This window comes from Phaenicophaeus curvirostris, chromosome 2 (assembly GCF_032191515.1).
Source record: "Phaenicophaeus curvirostris isolate KB17595 chromosome 2, BPBGC_Pcur_1.0, whole genome shotgun sequence".
Classification (NCBI taxonomy): Eukaryota; Metazoa; Chordata; class Aves; order Cuculiformes; family Cuculidae; genus Phaenicophaeus; species Phaenicophaeus curvirostris.
Genome location: NC_091393.1, coordinates 116859155 through 116872837, shown reverse-complemented (window position 1 = coordinate 116872837; position 13683 = coordinate 116859155). Strand labels below are relative to the sequence as shown.

General features: G+C 60.8%; 1 protein-coding gene across 1 annotated transcript; it reads right to left on the bottom strand.

The window, feature by feature from the left end:
* Positions 1–1143: 1143 nt before the first annotated feature.
* On the bottom strand, positions 1144–13469 carry TMEM214 (transmembrane protein 214). Its single transcript, XM_069850542.1, has 17 exons — positions 13307–13469; positions 12467–12672; positions 10107–10257; positions 9332–9466; positions 7457–7539; positions 6696–6801; positions 5852–5933; positions 5435–5536; positions 5199–5340; positions 4949–5040; positions 4787–4835; positions 4005–4118; positions 3595–3712; positions 3205–3301; positions 2741–2909; positions 2232–2383; positions 1144–1480 (listed from the first exon to the last, which is right to left on the bottom strand). Exons 1-17 carry the CDS (start codon positions 13467–13469, stop codon positions 1354–1356), a joined length of 2088 nt encoding a protein of 695 aa, XP_069706643.1. The 3' UTR covers positions 1144–1353.
* Positions 13470–13683: the final 214 nt, after the last annotated feature.

Here is a 13683-nt window from a genome sequence, read left to right as displayed (position 1 = left end):
GGCCACGTCCCATTTATCATCACACCCCCATAGCCACGCCCCCTTTATCACCACACCCAATGGCCACGCCCCTTTATCAACAAGCCTCTCCTCTATGGCCACGCCCCCTTTATGATCACACATCTTCAATGGCCACGCCCCCTTTATGACCACGCCGCTTCCACTGTGGCCATGCTCCTTTATGGCAACGTCCCCTCCTCTGTGGCCGCACCCCCAGCGAACACGCCCCCCCGATATAGCCACGCCCCCTCTCTCTGGCCACGCCCCCACCATTATGACCACGCCCCCGGACAGCTGACGGCACCTGATCTGTCACGTGACCTGATAGTCATGCCCCCCCCCCCTTTGTTATGGCCACACTCCTTCTGACCACGCCCCCTCCGCTATGGCCACGCCCCTGAAGAGCAACCGCGCCCCTCTAGCCCCGCCCACTTCATCACGTGTCCCCTGCTGACCACGCCCCCTGCACAGTGATAACACCCCCTTCATTGGCCACGCCCCCTCAGTGACTACGCCCCATTTGACCACGCCCCCACACATAACCCCTCCTCTTATCGGCCACGCCCCCCGTATCTGGCCACGCCCCCCGGCACAGCGCCCCCTGCTGGCATCACCCCGACTGACCGCACTCCATTGGCACTGGTCATGCCCCCTCCGCGCTGACCGCGCCCCCTCACCTGCACACACCCAGGTGTGAGCAAACACGTTCGCACACGCATCCAGAGCCCCTGTGCACACACGTGTGCACCTCGTCCATCCCAGGGGTTCCCCTCGAGTCCCGGGACGGCACCGTCCCGGGACTCGAGGGGAACCCCTGGGACCCCGGTGAGTTCCAGCTCCTTCCCATCAACACTAGACTGGGAAATAGTGGCTGAAATAGCAGGAATCACTGCTTTACCCCCCCAAAAAAATGGCGTGCAGCGGGATGGGACAACCCCTGCCGCGCTGCCAGCATCTTCCATAAGGAAGAAATAGAACAACTAGTAATTAAAAGGGGGGGGGGGAATTATTAAATGAGTCCAGTTTGTTGACCCAGGAAGGCTGGGAAGTGGATGTGGGAGACTCAGAAAGGCGTCCAGGTATCGGCATGAGGCAAAGCACAGGGAGGGCTCGGCTGTTTGAGAGTGAGTAGAGGGACAGGCAGACAGGGAAAGGCAAATTCATTTTGTAGGGTGCAGAAAACCCTGTTTCCCAAGGAAAACACCTCCCCCCTAAGCTCTGATCGAAGTCCAGAGTCCCCGTGTGTGTCCGCCTTGGCATCTCCATCCCACGACCAACACCAGTCACGCTGGAGATGCTCCCTGGGACATAAGGAGATGGCTTGACCGTGTCCCCACTCCTCCGGAACGCAGATCAGTGTCCCGAAATCACAGCCAAAGCCCAGTTTGTGACGGATACGGTTGTGTTTTCCACATAGATCCAGGTGGAATAGGTGACGTTTGCCAGGTGCTCCCTCACACAGCTCCAAGATGATTCTCCGCTGGAAAAGCAAGAACCGGTTACAGACAGGGAATGGGGAAGCCAGGAGCCCCCCGAGCAGGCAGCAGCACCTGACACAGGGATGTAGATGCAGGAGAGCCCGCGCGCTGCTCGCTCAGGTGTGGAGCAAGCACATCCCTGCTCCCTCAGGCTGAGAACAGGCTCCACAGGGATGCCACACTCAGCACTGGGACCAGGAGCTCAGCATGCACGGGAGCAGCTCAGGAAGCCACATAACACAAGTCCCACCCCCTTCAACATCCCCAGTATCGCTCAGCCTGGCTGCAAACCCCACACGCTGTGGGAACAGCCGTGCCTGGGACTGTCAGCTCTGGCTCCAGCAGAGAAGGAGCAGGCAGCTGGTTCTGCAGCAAGGGCTGGAGCGCAGGCACCACTGTCCCTCCTCCTCTCCACAGCAGCAGCTCGGATGCCCTATTCCCAGGGCGCTGCAGGAGCTGGGAATGGGGGTGAGCACTCCAAGCAAGTGCAGAGCCCTAGGTGTCCGTGCAGGAAGCGGCTTCTGCAGAAAAGCCCCCTGCCCCCTGCTCCCGGGCATGAAAATCCTGCAGGGAGCACAGGTACATCGCACCCACAGCGCCACATCCCAGCCCCTCAGCTGGAGCAGGACCCGAAGCACCCCTGGCCAGGACAGGGAGACACCCTGATGTGGTCCCTGAGAGCATTCGGGGGCAGCAAAGCCCAGCTGGAGCCTGGAGAGCATCCCAGGGGCTTGGGAGGACAGGGGAACTCACTTGCAGGATTCCAGCCAGTGCTTCCAACCCTGCTCCAGGGCTGCAGCCATGTACTCCAGCAGCGGCAGCAGGCAGCTCCGCACTAGGAAGAGCAGCAACTCCCGGACACACTCGGTAAAGTGCAGCAGGATTTCTGGGAGCCGGGACTGGAGCTGCAGGGACAGAGACCACAGCAGGGTTAGCACCCACCTCACATGCTGGGTCTGGGCACCCTGCATAGCCTCACGTTCGGGTCACCATGAAGGAGGCTCCAGGGATCCTGGCCATCCCATAACTGGCACCGAGCCGTCTCCCTGCTCGCCAAGCTCCAGCATCACCAACCCTCCACCCTTCCCTGTCCAACAGCAGATAGTGACAGGCAACACCTTCCTACTCCAGGCTTCTCCCACCACCTCCTGCCCTTGGTGTTGAAGCCAGAAACAACCCCCGACCCCTACAGGGCTCTCCGGCTTCCCAAGTCCTGGCTGCGCCGGCATTCCTCGTCCCTCGTGGCTGCTGGGACATCTTACCCACTCAGCGACGCCGGGCAGGCTGCTGTGGAGCCAGGAGAGCAGCGAGGAACAGAGCTGGGACACGGACACGGCCACCTCGCCACCCTTCGCCCAGAGCAGCTCCAGCCCTGGCTGCAGGACGGACATCGCCTGGGAGCCGGAGGCCGGGAGGCTCCGTTCCAGCCACCTGGGAGAGAGTGAGCGCTGCTGAGGGCAGCACTGGCTGCACTGGTGACCCCATCACCAGCCGTCCTGGCAGCATCAGCTTTCCCGGCACCACCAGCTTTGCCACAGGGGCACCTGGAGTTGCTGCCATGGGTGAAGGGAAGAGACTTTCAGAATGGAGCTGAAAGCCCTTCCATCCAGTTGGATCTGGGGAAGCTTCCCAGCAAAGCAGGCTCCCTTTGGAGATCCCCGTGGGCCACGCAAGCAGCTTCCCCCCACCCTGCGCCGTGTGGTCCTGCCAACGCGGTGCCCCTTACCTGTATCCCTCGAGGCAGCAGAAGGAGACGCGCTGCCAGGCTTGCTGCAAGGCCGGCAGGATGCCAGAGGAATAGAGCAGGCGAGCGGAGGAGGAGGCTGGAAGAGACAGCAACCATTCTCTCAGCTGCCCTTCAGCTCCATCAGCACGAGCTGCACGCTCTGATTGCCCCCTGCCCTTCTCTGGGGATGGAGCTTGAACTGCTCCACAAAAACATCTCAGAGCAGATGGGACGGAGGCGCAGAAACTCTGGAGCAGAGAGAGAACCCAGGATGGGGTAGCACTGGGGGAATGTCTGGAGAAAGGACAGGATCCATCTGCTCCCTGTTGGGAACATGCAGCCCAGCACACCCTACCCGGAGAATCCGAGGGCACCAAACTTCCCCCTTACCCTGAAAAGAGCCATGTGTCCGGACATCGTGCAGGAGGAAACCGGCGGCAAAGACCAGGAGGACGAGCAGGAGCCGCAGCCAAGGGAAGCCTCGGCCCCTCATCTTGCGCAGCAGCTCCTGAGGGATGAGGCCCCATCACCATGTGGTGGAGGCTCCGTCGCAGCCACACACCTTCCAGCAGCACGCGGCTGCTCCCGTGCCAGCTTCCCAGTGAGAACCAGCAGCATATGCCAAGCAGCTGGGAGAATGGACTGGGGCCAGCGCCATCCGTCACCAGTGTCTCTGGCAGATGTGCCACTGTGGGGCTCCAGCACGTGCCGGTGGCCGGAGAGGCCAACTGCAACCCAGCACGGAGGCCAGATCTGGCTGCCAGCAGCCGGCACTCATCACGGTGCTGCCGCAGACTCACCTTGCAGGCAGCGTCACAGGTGGCCACGTCCTGGGTACTGCCAGACCCTCTCGTTGCCAGCTCCTCGTTCGTTACTTTAAACGAGTGCACGGTTTCCTGCAGTGACTGACGAACCTTGGGGTGAGAGCGAGCTGTGTCACGGCCCTGCGTGCCTGGAGCTGGCAGCACCACGCGTCTGCATCACCCAGTGCCACTGGGGCTGCTGGAAGGAGCAGGAGTTGTGGCTGCCCCATCCCTGCTGGTGTTGAAGACCAGGTTGGACAGAGCTTCGAGCACCTGATCCAGTGGAAAGTGTCCCTGCCCATGGGAGGGGAGTGGAACTGGATGGGCTTTGAGGTCCCTTCCAACTTAAACCGTTCCAGGATTCTATGAGATGGATGGGTGGAACCACAGAGGATCTGCAGGACAGAATGTGACTGTGGGGAACCTCTGGGGCTCCAGCACTGAGTGACCTAACCAGCCAGCACTCCAGAGGCCAGGAATGCTGAGCTACAGCCAGCCTGACCCCTCGCCTCATCACAGAAACAAAAAAGCAATGCCTAACAGGGGTGAAACCTGGAGTATCCGAGCCAGTATGCAGCACGGCGAGGGAAAGAGTCTCTCCTCCACCAGGGAGCCAATAATTGCCTGTTCCCAGGACAGCACTGGCTCTCGAGCCCAGCAGGGGAGTGCACCCAGCAGTAGAATCGCAGAGCAGCCACAGCTCCCACTGGAACACTCCTTACACAGGGACATTGTGTCCCTGCACAAGGAATCCCTCCTTCCCACCAGCTCATTCCTACCTTCTTGCTAGTGCTGTCCCAGGACTCTAGCAGATGGTTCAGGAGCAAACTGGGAAGAAAAAGAACACGGGACTTAGTCAGGAGCTCCAAGGAGCAATCCAGCGCTTCTCCACGCTTCCAGGCCAGCGCTGACGCTGCTCAGAGCCGTGGGCAGGATCTCACCTGGACTGGGAGAGGTGCTTGGTGTAGAGCTGCCTCCAGACGCTGAAGCTCAGCGGGTCCAGGCTCAGGCACTGGCTCAGGGAGGTCAGGAGCTGGAGGGAGAGCACAGCAGGTTGGGACACCTCGTCCTGGCAGCCAAACACCCCCAAGTAGTCTCCAAGACAGAGAGCCAAACCAGTGAGAGGTGCGTGGGTCAGGCAGGGAGGCCAGGACTGGAACCATCACCACACACACCACGCTCCAAGCTCACCTCTTTCTTCATGGCGGGAGGACAGCTCGGTGTGGCGCGAGAGAGGAAGGAGGGGAAGTAGGTGTGCAGCGCCGTCTCCGGCTTCGCACCGAACGCCAGCACCTTCAGGCGTGGGTAGAGTCGCCGGAGCTGCTCCTGCAGGCTGTGGGGAGACGGCACCGGTGCTGCGATGCACGGCCAGAGAGGCAGCTGGGGAGACTGCCCCATGGCGTGGAGGGCACAGGGTGTCAGCTTACCTCGGGGGCAGCGAGTTGTTGGGCATGAAGGCGAAGTCCAGCAGGGGGAAGAAATCCTTAGGGCCAATCATTCCGAAGCCTTTGGTTAGGTTGGGGTGCATCCTGTGTGGCAGAGAGGAGATGGTGAGCCCTGACAGCCGTGTCATGGAATGGTTTGGTTTGGAAGGGACCTTAAAACCCATCCAATTCCACGCCCTGCCATGGGCAGGGACACCTCCCACTGGATCAGGTTGCTCCAAGCCCCATCCAACCTGGTCTTGAACACCTCCAGGGATGGGGCAGCCATCACTTCTCTGGGCAACCTGGGCCAGGGCCTCCCCAGCCTCACAGAAAAACATTTCTTCCTGAGATCTCATCTCAATCTCCCCTCTTTGAGCTGAGGGGACGCCCTGGTAATGCGCACGAGGTACAACTCACATCAGCAGCCGGTCCAGGTAGGCCACGGCGTACGGGGAGAGCGACTTGATGCCGAGCACCGGGAGCATGACGCCAAGCCAGACTGTGGAGAAAGGCCATGGTCAGGGCGGGTCCTGCCATGCCCCCGTCCCCATAGTGACACCGAGCACTCCTGGCTGCACCGCATGCCAATTCCCTCTGCGCCAGCGCTTCTGGGGTCTGCAAGCAGCCACTGGGAAGCAGGGAAAATTGCAGGTGCCGGGACTGCAGCCGTGTTTTAACTTGGACAAACCCCCATCCTATTTCCCCACTCAAATGCCCAGTGGGTGACCAGACGGATCCCTTGGGAAGGGCTCCAGGGTGGTTGCGCTCTGCACTGCTGGCACAGGGATGGCAGAGCAGCGTGCCCGCTTCCTTCTAGGCAGGATGGATCCTCTGGGATGCAGCGTTTCCCTGTCTAGCCCAGGGAAGGTGCTTCTGGAGATGTGATGCTGTCATGCAGAGGGGCCACCACGAGCTCCAAATTCTCCCTTCCAGGCTTTTTATGGCATCTCCAGCTTCCCAAAACCAAGAAACCCCTTCCCAAAGCCCTGTATCACTCTGCCAACCACAGAGTGTTTGAGAGGAGCAAGGGCAGGCACAGAGCGCAACAAGCTGTGGGAATGGTGAGTGGCACCACCCAGCAGCAAACCCCACAGGGACCCCATTGCGATCCCAAATGGCATTCCAGTGTGGGACAGCGTGGGTTGAAGCAGACCCTGCGCCCCACTGGTAATCCTAGTGGGAGCAGAGATCCCATCTCACTGCTCTGGCAGCCACCCCGCTCCCAGGGATGGGTGCCCAGCCCCATGCTCCCAGCCCTCACCTTTCAGGCCCTCGTGGAGATCCGCGGTGCCGGCCTGTCCCAGCGCCCAGAGCACAGTGAGGCATTTCGCCGGCCGGTTCTGCTGGGAGCGCAGCACCTCCAGGTACTGTGGGGGGAAGATGCAGATGGATCTGTTGGGAAGAGCCTCGGCCCATCCTGCTGAGCCCAGTGCCACAGGGCTGCAAGCAGCCCCGGAGCAGGACAGAGCCCCTGGCCCTGGAGGATCCCTTGGCAGCAGGTGAGGCTGGAAGCTGTGCTGGTAGTGGAGCCCCAAATCCATGCGGTGCGGGACGGCAGCCTGAGCCAACACCTGCCCAGCCACTGGCTTCCAAGAGTGGGATCCAGAAACCCTCATTCCCATCCCACAGGTCCCAACCACTGAGCACAGCGAAGGGTGGATGCATCCTGCTCCGTCTGAGAGCAGCAGAGCCAGGAATGAGCAGCAGAGAGGGAGCATGAGCTTCGGAAAAGGCCTTTAAGGACAGGACCCTGCAGGACACCGGTGCTTCCAGCAGCTCCCGCGCTGGGAAGCAGAGGGGATGCTGGAGGTACTGGTCCCTCTGCATGGGTTCTGAGTACAGGGAAGCACAGGGACTTTGTGCACAGGACAACCCCACAATCTCCCAAAGGAATCAGAATTAACGGAAATTGGTACTCGTGGCCCAGCTGCTCCCGGGAACCTCAGGGTAGGAGGAGGTGCAGCTCTGCTGAATTTATGGCATCTGCCCAGGAAGCACCTGCAGTCCCAGAGCCCAGCTCACCTTGCCCAGGTTCGTGGTGGCAATCTTGGGCTTCTCCAGGAGCAGCGCCTGGATACAGATCCGGTATCCATGCAGGGACTCCCCTGGAACACAGCACAGCAGGAGCCCCCTCAGGCACCGGACCCTCTGAGTGCCCCCTCTCTGGCAAAGCCAGATGTGGTGCAGCTCCGGCCACCCCCTCAGTTGTGTCCCCTTCCCATCCCCTACCTGGGACCCCCCCCCGCAGGGATAGGATGGATCCCTGGAACCCCTCCAGCTGCTTCCCAAACCTCCTGGCTCAGCACTGCCCTGGCAGGACATCATGGCCCCAAATCTGGGAGCTTCTAAGGGCGCATCCCCACCTTGTTTACAGGAGGAGGGTTTGGGGAGCTCCATCGCTCCCAGGCACCATCCAGGGATCCCTCCAGCTCTGCTGGCCCCCAGGCCAGCTGGCACGGCCGTAGCAGGGGCTGGTAGCCCCCATGGCGAGGGCTGGCTGTGCTCCAGGCTGATCCTGCTCTCCAGAATGGTCCCAGTGGAGGTGAGCGTAGCCGCAGCCCCTCGGCCCTCCCTGACGAAGCCTGACCCCGCAGCAGCCCTGCCAGCAGCCGAGCACTTCCCAAACTATGGGCTCCCAAAGGGAAACAACACCTCAGCCAGCTTCTAACAACAATTCCGTGCTATTCCCACTGTTTTGATCATCGAAGTGGGGTTTATGATGGAAACAAACCCAGCGGTCACTCCCCGTAGGACAGAGCAGGGCTGGGGTCTGTGGGATCCAGCTGCTCCTGCTAAAGCCAACGGCAGCAGTAGCACGGAAGCAGGCATTCAGGATTTGCACTTGGCATTCTGCTGGAAGGAGTGATCCAGAGTCACCCCTACAGACACGGCTTTGGCTGCCCCAGACCCAGGCAAAACCACTGGGCATCCATGTGCTCCGTGCTCAGAGGCAGCAGGAACGGCTGCCTGTGTCTAGATTTGGGCATGACAGCTCTGGAAAGACTGGGAATGACTGGAGAGAGCCCAGCAGAGGGCATCAAGATGAGGAGAGGCTTGGAGCATCTCTCTTCAGAGGAAAGGATGAGAGATCTGGATCTGTCAGCCTGCAGAAGGGAAGCCGGAGAGGGGATCCCATCGATGCTGATCCATATCCGACAGGCAGGGAGCAGGAAGACAGGGCTGGACTCTGCTCAGTGGTGCCCAGCAACAGGACAAGGGGCACCGGGCACAAAATGGAACATGGGAAGTTCCACTTGGATAGGCAGAAAGACCTCTTCCCTGTGTGGGTGCCAGAGCACTGGTACCAGCTCCCCAGGGAGAATGTGGAGTCTCTTTCTCCAGAGGGATTCAACACACCTGGATGCACTCCTGTGCTTGAGGTGACCCTGCTATAGCAGGGGTGGGACTGGATGAGCTCCAGAAGGACCTTCCTATCCCACCATCCTGAGATTCTGTGACCTCCAGAGGACTCTTTCCACCCCACTATGTTGGGATTCTGTGCTTCCCCCAGGGCAACTGGGACCGGACACCACGGAATGCTGTCACCACAGCCTTGTGCTGAGTTCCCAAGGCCAAAAGGCCCAGGTTATGAATGCTGCAGCAACAGGAAAGCTTGGGAAGGTGTTTCCCACCATGCGTCCTCCAGCCTCCATTTCTCCTTGATGGCAGCCTGCATTTCTCCTTGATCCTGATCCTGCTATGCCCACTCCAGCTCCTCCAGCCTGAATCCCTGCAGCCTTGGTAGTGTTTTACCACACACATGGGATACGCAGGAGTTTCCCACCTTCCCTTCTTCACAAAAGAATCCCAAAGAGCTCTTAAACCAGCGAGGCCAAGCAGGAGCACGAGCACCCCCTTGCTCTGAACACCTCCGTACTCTGTGCCCGCCGTGCTCACCTGGGGCTTTGTCCAGCTCCTGCAACATGGTGTAGACACAGTGGTCGAAGAAGAGCTCCAGCACACCAGATGCCTTTCCCAGCAGGGCCCTGATGATGTTCCGCAGCTCCTTGCTCACCAGGCAGTACGGATAGTCTGCAGCACAAGAGGAGGGAGTGCTCCGTCAGCGCCAAGTTGCTGGACATTGTGCTGTGGGGAGGAGCAGCATCACATCCCCGTGCACCCCACGGCCAGCAGGTGCCTTCTGCCCGTGATTCCACACCAGATCCATCTAATTCAGCCATAGAGGATTGCCCCTTCTTCAAGGCTGCAGGACACATCCCAGCCCAGCACCTCCGTTTGCTGCGAACAAACCCAGAGCGTGGGACAGGCTGGATCCAACTTGTCCTGGGTGAGACTGGGAGGATTTTCCCTGTCCCATCTGTGCTCTGGTCCCGTCTGCACTGAAGTTCCTACAACCAGCCTCTGCATCCAGCTGTCCTACCTGGCACCAAACCATCCCAGCACAGAGTATGACCTGGGGCCCCTTCCCATCTACTGAGGGACCTAAGGTGGCTGGAACCAATCTCTGGGCTCTTTTCCAACCTAATAATTCCATAACACTGCACTGTTCCCTCCCGGGCTGCATCCCACGCCACTTCCTATGCCCGGCTGCCCCGTCACCGTGATTTAAGGACCACACTGAGCCGCTCTGGATGTGAAGCATCCCAGCTCGGTCGATCCCAAGGGTGCCGGAGAGCGCAGCTCCAGCACGGATCCTCCTGGCACCACTGACCATGGGGATGCTGGCTGAGCGTTGGGTCACTCCGAGGCGCCTGCAGCTTGTAGTTGAGGTAGCTGGCCAGGTCCTTCACCCAGACCGAGGGGTTCTCCGGGAATACACTCCGGCTTTTGTTGAGCTCCTTCTGCAGATCTGCCAAATCGAGCTGGAAGCAACAGAGAGGGTAGAGATTCAACCTGGGATGAGTGGAACTGGAGCACAGAAAGAGGAACGTTAACTTCAGCTCCTGCAGGGCTGCTGGGAATCTCCCTACTTTCATCCCAGAAATCCTGCCCTTCCTGGGCAGTCCCTCAAATCCACTCACTGCTAGCGTTAATAGGAATGCTTGCCTAGAAGCAGCACTGGACTGTGCACAGGGAACATATTTTCCTTCTGATTGGCAAAGACTCCTCCCAGGGAACACAACCTGCACGTGGGGATTTAGAAGCATCTGGCACCACAGGAGTTCAGGGAGCCACAGAGCTGATATAGCTGCAGGAGCAAGATCTTCCCGGCCTCAGAGCCTCGCTCCAACTTCCCACCCTGCATGCAAGCATCGCCTGGGATCAGCCAACTCCGAGCAAAGCACCAAGGAGTGCGACAGCATCGGCAACGGCTCTGGGCAGCAGCCCTGCTTCACCCTGGTGTGGCTGGGTTGGGGCAGCACCGCGCAGAAGCTCCACGCCCACAGTCTCCAAGAAAACCAGCCAAGTCCATCCAGACTTGCTGGATTGACAACCCAGGAGCACGGAGAGCACCTGCATCCCATCACTTTCCTCTTCCTCCACTCCCTGTCAAGAAATGCAGCATCATTTGGTTTCAGGCTCAGCCTGGCAGTGAGGATGGATGCCCTGCCCGCTCCTCAGGGAGTGCCGGGGCTGGATTTCAGCCGTAGCCATTAGATCTGAGCTGGGTGCCCTTCTGTTGCGTGACACGGGAGATGGGGAAGAGTCTGGAGCCAAGGGGTTTGGGATCGGCTGAGGGCCCTGGGGCTGTTTAGTCTGGAGCAAATGAGGCTGAGGGGAGACCTCATCGCTCTCTGCAGCTCCTGGAAAGGAGGTTGGAGCCAGCCGGGGGTCAGGCTCTGCTCCCAAGGAACAAGGGATAGGATGAGAGGAAATGGCCTCACATTGCCCCAGGGGAGGTTTAGACTGGATAGCGGGAACAATTTCTTCATGGAAAGGGTTGTCAAGAACTGGCAGAGTCTGCCCAGAGCAGCGGTGGGGTCTCCATCCCTAGAGGGGTTTAAATCCTTGTGGATGTGGTGCGCAAGGACAGGGATCAGCGGTGGGGTGGGCAGGGTGAGATTTATGGTTGGGCACGATGAACTTTTCCAACCTGAATGATTGCGTGATTCTGTGGTTATCCCAGCATCATTTTGAAAAGAGGGATAAGACGGACTCTCTGCTGCACCACAAAACTGATGCTGTCGGCAAAGCTGACAGAGCAACAGCTGCACGCAGGGTTTGTCACCGTGGAGCTGTTCCCAGGCAGCTGCACTCTAGCCCCCTGCCTAAGAATGTCTCTCCTGACGCAGAAATAACACACAGCGACTCCGCTTTGAGCAGTCCCAACCTGCTCTCACTGGATATGGAGCCACTCGTGCCCCCATTCCTGCAGAAGGGAGGGACCAGAGGAGCCCCAGGCACGGGTGCGACACGGGCCACAGCGGGAAGCACGGAGCCAGACGGCAACGGGCGCTGCGGGAGGCGTCACCTCCACAGAGTTAAAAAGAAATCTGCCAGGCCCAGACACCACGCAGATGGGTGGGAGACAAACGAGTTCCACGGATCCATCTGGCACACCAGGGGTGTGAGGTACAGAAACAGCCCCTGGGATCTTTGCCAGCACAGCAGGGAGGATGCTTTCCCACGGAGGCTTTCCCAGGATCCCTCCCAGACATCAGACAGGGAGCAGGCGAGAGAGAAGGGCCCCAGAATTCCCTCCCAGCACCTCCTGTCATTCGTATTCCTTTAAGCACAGGACAGCGGAATCTCCCCACTCACTGCCCAAAGCACTGTGCTCCGTCTGCTCTGCTCCTGCAGCGCCTGCAGCTGCAGCCAGGAACGCGTTAACCACCCCGCGGCTCGGCAGGGCTGGAGCGAAGGAGCCGCATGCCTCCTCCTCCTCCCATGGAACCCGTGAGGTGAAGCCGAACCAAACCCAGGCACCGCATTCCTCACGCCATTCCCTCCAACTGGTTTTAACGATGCTGGAACACCCAGGCTCGGTGTCCCGAGCAGGAGGCTAGGATGCCAGCTGGCCCCAGCAAGGAACGGGGAACACAGCACCCGGAGCTTCGGCTCTGCTGTGTGAGCACGGATGGGGCTACAGGATAGGGGCACTGTTCCGCACGGATGTGCCCAGACACTCACGGCTTTCAGGGCTTCCTCTAGCGAGCGGCACTTCCCCGGCTTGGCCCCGGTGTCAGTCGCTGATGGCTTCTTCCCGCTCTTCCCCGCATGCTGCTTCCGATGCGGCGGCTCCGGCACGGCCGCAGGCGGCACCTGCTCCTTGTTCTGCTTACGATGCGGCCGCTCGAAGCCCAACGCAAAGAGGGTGTCCGAGGTGGCGATGGGACCTGGAAGCACCGGGAAAGGGAGAAGGTGGCAGGAACACCGGGGAGCTCCAGGGGCCAGGAATAACAGAGGGTGGCGGGAGCTCCACGGGGAGCATGAGGAGTGGGAACAGGAGCAGGTGGTGGGAGCTTCATGGGGAGCATCGCGAGTGGGAGTGGGAGAAGGTAGTGGGAGTGGGAGAAGGTAGTGGGAGCTCCACAGGGAGCATGAGGAGTGGGAATGGGACAAGGTGGTGGGAGCTCCATGGGGAGCATTGGGAGTGCAAATGGGACAAGGTGGTGGGAGCTCCATGGGGAATGCTGAGATCATGAGGAACTCCCAAGGCCCTGGAATGAGAGCACCGGGAGCACCAACACCAGGAGCTCCTGGGAGGGAGAAAATGTGGTGGGAGCTCCACGTGGAACACCGGGAGCGGTGATACCGGAGCTCCCAGGCCCTGGGACGGGAGAAGGCAGCAGGAACACCGGTACAGGGAGGTGCAGAGCCTGGGATAGGGAGGTGGTGGGAGCTCCCGAACCCAGGAAAGAGGGTGGCTCTGCCGGGGCCTGGAAGGGGGGTGGTGCCCGTGCCCATCACCCCCTCGCCGGGAGCCCCGGGCCCCTCACCCAGGGCAGCACCCGGTGTCCCCGCACTCACCGGCCGCGGGCAGCGCCCGCCCGCCGTTGGCCTCTCCCAGAGCCCGCCGGGCACCGGAGCCTCCCGGGGGGCGCCGGCCCTTACGCACCACCTCCCAGCGCCCGCTGCTGCCGCCTCCGCTGCTGCTGCTGCTGCTGCCGCCGGCCGGGGCCGCCGCCGCCATCGCCGCCGCCGGGACTGGAGCGGGAAGGGGGAAGGGGGGGGCGGGGGCACGTGCGCCCAGCGCGGCCGCTGATTGGCTGAGCCGCGCCGGCTGCCACGTCCGCGCCCCGCGGCAGCCAATGGGCTGCGCCGGATCCAGGCGGGACACGCCCCCGGGGACCACGCCCCTTCCGCTACCAACTGACAGCAAAAGGGGGCGTGGTCTCTCATGGGGC